We start from the raw sequence: 6,280 nt of genomic DNA, 5'->3' as shown, positions 1-6,280 counted from the left end.
GTTCTATTAGGAATAATAGCTAAATATATATTGGAGTGGGAACGCTATCTGTTACATGTCACGAAACAAAGTTAAAAAAATCTGCATTTTCAAGTGAGATGTAAATACATGGTTCTGTTGGGAATAATGGCTAAACAGACCCGGAGTGGTAATGCTATCTGTTATATATTTCGAAACATAATTAAAAAAATCTGTCGTCTTAAATGAGATGTAAATACTGGGTTCTATTGGGAATAATGGCAAAACTGACCTTTGAGTGGGATAAATGCGGTGGGTTACTCTGCTGGGAACAATGGTTAAAGAGACCCTTGAATGGGAATGCTATCTGTTACATGCGAAACAATTGAAAATCTGCATTTTCAAATGACATGCTAAATAGACCTTGGAATGGGAATGCTATTTGTTACATGGCCCGAAACGTGATGCAAAAATCTGTTCTATTAGGAACAGACTTTGGAGTGGGAACGCTATCTGTTACATGTCGCGAAACATAATTAAAAAAAATTTGCATTCTCAAATGAGATGCAAATACAAGGTTTTATTGGGAATAATAGCTAAATAGACCCTGGAGTGGGAACATTGTCTCTTTATATGTCTCGAAACATAACAAAAAAAAAACTCAAATGATATGCAAATACAGGATTCTGTTGGGAATAATGGCTAAACAGACCCTGGAGTGGGAACGCTATCTGTTACATGTCCCGAAACATAACTACAAAAATTTGCATTCTCAAATGAGATGCAAGTACAGGGTTCAGTTGGGAATAATGGCTAAACGACCCTGGAGTGGGAAAGCTATATGTTACATGTCTCGAAACATAATTAAAAAAAAATCTGCATTCTCAAATGAGATGCAAATACATGGTTCTGTTGAGAAAAATGGCTAAACAGACATTGTGTTATATGTCCCGATACATAATGCAAAGATATGCATTTTAAAATGAGATAAATGCGGAGGGTTTTTTCTGTTGGGAATGATGACTAAAGATTCTCTGAAATGGGAATGCTATCAGTTACATGACACGAAACAATGAAAAATCTGCATTTTCAAATGCAATGTAAAATAGAGGCTCTGTTATATTGGAAATAATGGCTGAACATACCTTAAAATGTGAATGCTATCTATTACATGCCCTGAAATGTAATGCAAAAATGTGCTTTTCAAAACGAGATAAAGGCAGAGGGTTCGAAATAATGGCTAAAGAGACCCTAAAATGGCAATGCTATCTGTTATATGTCTAGAAACCTAATGAAAATCATGTATTCTCAAATGAGATGCAAATACAGGGTTTTCTATTGGGAATGGTGGCTTAACAAACGCTGGAATGGGATCTGTTAAATGTCCCGAAACATAATGCAAAAGTATGTATTCTCAAATGAGATGGGTTGTTTTATTGGGAATAATGGCTAAATAGACCCTGCAATGGGAACGCTATCTATTTACATGTCATGAAATATAATGCAAAAATCTGCATTCGCAAGTGAGATGCAAGCAGGTGGTCTGTTCTATTTAGGAATAATAGCTAAACAGACCTTAGAATAGGAATGCTATCTATTACATGTCCCGAAACATTAAAAAATGCATTCTCAAGTGAGATGCAAATGTCAGGTTTATTCTGTTGGGAATAATCGTCTCTTGAATGGGAATGCTATCTGTTACATGCACAACGATGAAAAATCTGCATTTTCATATGAGATGCAAAATAGAGGGTCTGTTATATTGAAAATAATGGCTAAACAGACCTTGGAATGAGAATGCTATCTGTCATTCCCCAAAACGTAATGCAAAAATCTGCATTTTAAGATGAGATAAATGCAGAGGGTTTGTTCTGTTGGGAAAAATGGCTAAAGAGACCCTGAAATGGGATTATTACTATCTAATGCATGTCCCGAAACATGAGAAAAAACATGTATTCTCAAATGATATGCAAATACAGGGTATGTTATATTGGGAATGATGGCTAAACCGATACTGGAATGAGATTGCTATCTATTAAATGTCTCGAAACAAAAGCAAAAGTATGCATTCTCAAATGAGATGGTCTGTTCAATTGGGAATAATGACTAAACAGACCCTTAAATGAGATTACTGTCTAATGTATGTCCCGAAACATAATGCAATAATCTGCATTCGCAAGTGAAATGCAAACAGATGGTCTGTTCTATTTAGAAATAATAGCTAAACTGACCCTGAAATGGAAACAGTATATGTTACATGTTCCGAAACATAATTAAAAAAATCTGCATTCTCAAATGAGATGCAAATACAGGGTTTGTTTTCCCAATAGCTAAACAGACCCTTTAAATAGGAACGCTATCTAATGCACATCCCGAAATTTTGGAGAACAGAGTGATCGGTGCGCTAGCATATGGAACTGGTTATGGTGCTCTGAACTGGACAGGGCCAGCCCTCAAAGTTGTGAAAGTTTGCAAGCCTTGTGTCAAATGGGATTATGATGGCCGGACCTATGCGATAGATTGCTATTTGAAGTTGCTTGTTAGGCTGTGCCATAGTTATGATTCCCGGGGAGGAATGAAACGACTTAAAGATGGTGCGTCTCAGGATCAAATTTTAAATAAGACGAGATTGCAGGCAGCACGAACTTGTCAAGGATCTCCAAAGGGGTAAACATGTCAATTTTCATCTAAATTTTGTGTGCCCGGAACGAAAGATAAATGGTGTTGATCCTTTTTCATGTGCCATTTCGCAGTACTTGATCACCAAACAAATTTATAGACTGTAAGATGTGCATGCAGTTTTATTATGTGCCCAGAGGATGGGGTCTCAACATGCAAGAGCTGGCCAACTGATTACCAAAGAGCTTGAAGAGTACAGGAATCATGCTGTTGCTGATACAGTTAGCAAGCTGCAAAGGATTAAATATGCTTCAAATCATCCTGAAAACAAGTGACCTTTCTTTCTGCTTAGTTTGATATTGTGTTCTGCTTAATGTCTCCTGCTTGCTGCAAGTGCTTGAAAGTACAATGACTGAAACCCGTTGCGTAATCTAGTATGTATGTTCGGTCCCTTTAATTCCTATGTCATTCCTGGAATGAAACATATATAAACTTGTTGCTCTCCAGGTGTCCTGGGGTTGGTGAAACGAGAGGAGATTATCCATTCAGCCACCACAAGCTCACTGTTCAATTCTATGAGCCATCTGCTGCCCAAGACAGGAAATTAGAACGATTAATTCACAAGGCTCATTGTAGAGCTCTGGAGGCCAAAAGTCAACTTAAGCAACGGTTGTTGCTAACTTGTTATGTTTGGTCAGACAAATGGACGGCTGAGATGAGTTATTCGAACCGCGTGAATGATGACGCGGCACAAAACGACTCGTTCTTTGTGTCAATCATGTGCGATATCCACTAGATAGATACACGCGTATGAATTTGAGGTGTCATTCAAATACTAATAATTAAAAAAAAATATTGATAAAAACATGTTAAAATTTTCCAAACCAATTCAAATGCCTCAGAAGCAAAATATACGATTTTCAAAAAAAAAACGAAATATCCAAATATTTTTTTTATCGTTCTTTATAGTTAAGTTAACCATCTTACCAACAAAATCATAAAAGTCAAAATTTTCAAACCGACATATATAATATAAATGATCAGTAATATTCCCAAATTAAGTGTGATGGTAAACTAATACATATTGTCAAGTGGGTCATATACTATATATACACATATATAATGAAAAAGGTTTTAATTTGTGAAGAGACTTAAAGCAAAATGAATGGAGTGCATTGAGGTTCATGAGTAATAATGTAAAGTTGGTCAACATTTGTTTACGGGGAAAGAAACTATAAACAATTACAATTCACAAAGCACCACCATGTGATCATCCTTCGATCCCAAGTAATCTTTTTCACCATTTACGTACACACAAACACACGCGCACACACACACACTATATATATGTATATATATATACACACACACACATCATTGAGAGAGAAGAGCAATGAAAAGCATTGACAATTCATTATTTGTTCGTTAGAAATCGCCACATCAAATTTATTATTAACATTTTCATAATAAATATTGTAGCATTTATGAGGAAGCTATGTGGCATGTGGCACACATTAAACCTTCGATTTCGGTGTATAGTTTTCCAATACCAATAAAATAATTAGTTATATCCAAAACACGACAAGAAAAAAAAAACACATTTGGATTTATATATGTCATAGTTTCACTGCTGACTTTTTCTATGAAATAAACTCAATCGAGTTTTAAAAAATTCATGGCTAACGATGTTACTATTTCAACGAGTGTTTGGGAAATATATATTTTAACTAGGAAATATTGTGTTAGAAACGTAATTCTTCGTCTACGTTTTCTTCTGTTTTCGTGTATTTGTTTGATATTCGACAAAATACTGAAAACAAACGTTAGATTTAATAAAATATACGTATATAAGTATATATAAATTTGTATATTTATTCATGTACTTATTCCGTGTATAAAATATAAAATAATCTCTGCTTATAATCCACGAGTGTGTGTATACAAGTATCTAATTAAGTAAAAAAAGATTATATATTTATATTATAACATATTATAATACCATTCTTATTTTTGCTAATCAAGAAGCAACCCTTCTAAAACTTACGCACAAGCAATCTCCATGCCTTAAGAGTCTAAGACTAACCTAAAAGATACAAGGTTATTAGTAATAACCCTCTTTAACAAAAAAATAATAATAAACTTTGCAAAAATTTTACCCAAAAAAAACTTTACAAAATAATAAATAAATAAATAATTGATAAATAAAAATACAAAAAAATAAAAATAGGGTCTACAATGTAAAGAAGCAGAGGGAGAGAGAGGATTGGTTCGACCCACTACCCCGCGATCTTTTCTCCCCAGTTAAAGGAAAATGGTTTTCGCCACGTCATCATCTCTCCTAATATATATATACATATATATATATGTATCTGCTAATATAAAACTAAAAGTGATTTAGCTACCAATATAATAATTCCGAATGATATTTTCGGCTTGATTATTTCGATTATTTTAAACTTCATTATTCTAATTTATAAAAAATGTACCCACCTAATTTTTATTTTAGTTTGAGTTTGATTGGTGTTTTGCAGATTATTCAAACCATTTTTTATCTTGTTTTCTATTTGTATATATAATGGGTTTAATGTGATAAAAAATAATATTAAAACAATTTTCACATAAAATCTGATTTAAATATAATTACTATTCAAATATCCACGCCCTGATCAGCATAAAGGTCATCATAAATATAAAAATTCAAATTGTTGTGAACTTGTGAATATTAAAAAAATTTAGAACATTTCCGTCGTTATTAAAAAAATAATAAATTTACAAGTCTTTAGCTTGAACAGGTGCGCATTCCCGATACAGGTGACTATTACGACATCCAAATCCCTTGTATATTTGTTTACTAAAAACTTTAGTTGCAATTTTTAATGAAAGAAATTACTACAATTTATTTATATTTGTTATATAATCTATAATTAAATTCATTTAATAGATAAGATCAAAGCCGACATCTTCAATCGATGGGTTTCATTTTCTGCGTGGCTCACACGTTGAAAATGAATGCAGGTTCGGTATAGGTAGATACGGTAGATAATTTGAGAGACCGTATGTGAAATCTAATTAGCATTAAACCCTTTTGTAAACAAAGTAAATTATTTCTTAATTTCGCTGTTAATTGAAGATTAATGAGAGATTAGTGTTGAAGAGAGAGAAAGGCGAAAGAAGAAGAAGAAGAAGAAACAGACGCGAAAGTTCCTGCACTTGTTCAGATTTCCAGTCCTGAGAGAGAAAAGCGAGTGAAATCGGAGAGAAATTAGTACATCGCTCTCTCTCTCTCTAAAACCCTGTTTCCCCCCTCTTTTTTGGTTTCTCTGAGGATTCAGGAGGAAGAAGTACAAAACTTGAGCGAGAAGGAGAGAGAAAGTTGCTTCTTTTTCGTCTTCTGCCGCTTGATCTGACATTGTTGACTACTCCTGGTCTCGGAATCAGCTTCTTGCTGAAAAGGGTTTCTGTTAGTTCGTCCTATCATCGCGAAAACAGAGGCTGTGGTTCTGGGTTTGTCTCCTGATTTGCTGTTTCCTCCGGCCAATCTGGTTTCTTACCACTTGTTTGGTAAATGTCCGGAAATTTTCTTCTTATGGGTTTTCTCATTTTCAAGTACGAAAGCGTGTTATTGGGTTCATGGGAATTTATTCTTTTTTCAAACTCTCGAGCTGGCAATTGCGTTTCCGTGTTTTTCTACACCTCCTGCTGA

At 34.2% G+C, this 6,280-nt stretch overlaps 2 protein-coding genes across 3 annotated transcripts in view; both read left to right on the top strand.

Moving 5' to 3' along the window:
* Window positions 1–702: 702 nt before the first annotated feature.
* On the top strand, window positions 703–3,078 carry LOC104812236 (protein TPLATE-like). 2 transcript variants are annotated; one of them, XM_010539283.1, is made up of 3 exons: window positions 703–1,362; window positions 2,350–2,625; window positions 2,758–3,078. In XM_010539283.1, exons 1-3 carry the CDS (start codon window positions 1,340–1,342, stop codon window positions 2,825–2,827), a joined length of 369 nt encoding a protein of 122 aa, XP_010537585.1. In that variant the 5' UTR covers window positions 703–1,339; the 3' UTR covers window positions 2,828–3,078. The 2 variants fall into 2 exon arrangements, 1 of the variants encoding a protein (XP_010537585.1); XR_771570.1 differs by having other exon boundaries at window positions 703–2,625; window positions 2,712–3,078.
* A 2,459-nt stretch (window positions 3,079–5,537) lies between these two features.
* The window catches only part of LOC104812235 (probable phospholipid-transporting ATPase 4), a 7,115-nt gene continuing 6,372 nt past the window's right edge, over window positions 5,538–6,280 (top strand). The window contains exon 1 of the mRNA XM_010539281.2: window positions 5,538–6,138. The gene's annotated coding sequence lies outside the window, so the exon portion shown is untranslated. The remainder of the gene's footprint in view (window positions 6,139–6,280) is intronic.

This window comes from Tarenaya hassleriana, unplaced genomic scaffold (assembly GCF_000463585.1).
Source record: "Tarenaya hassleriana unplaced genomic scaffold, ASM46358v1 Cleome2, whole genome shotgun sequence".
NCBI lineage: Eukaryota > Viridiplantae > Streptophyta > Magnoliopsida > Brassicales > Cleomaceae > Tarenaya > Tarenaya hassleriana.
Note: the sequence above shows the minus strand (reverse complement) of the source record. Positions and strands in the feature narration are given on the sequence as shown.

What these genes read in the sequence shown, in the direction of transcription:
- LOC104812236 (XM_010539283.1), top strand. Translation starts at nt 1,340, where the DNA reads ATGTCCCGAAACATAATGCAAAA. An exon ending in TCCCGAAACATAATGCAAAA is followed by an intron (nt 1,363 to 2,349) that starts GTATGTATTCTC and finishes TTTGGAGAACAG; the next exon opens with AGTGATCGGTGCGCTAGCAT. An exon ending in TGTCAAGGATCTCCAAAGGG is followed by an intron (nt 2,626 to 2,757) that starts GTAAACATGTCA and finishes ATGTGCATGCAG; the next exon opens with TTTTATTATGTGCCCAGAGG.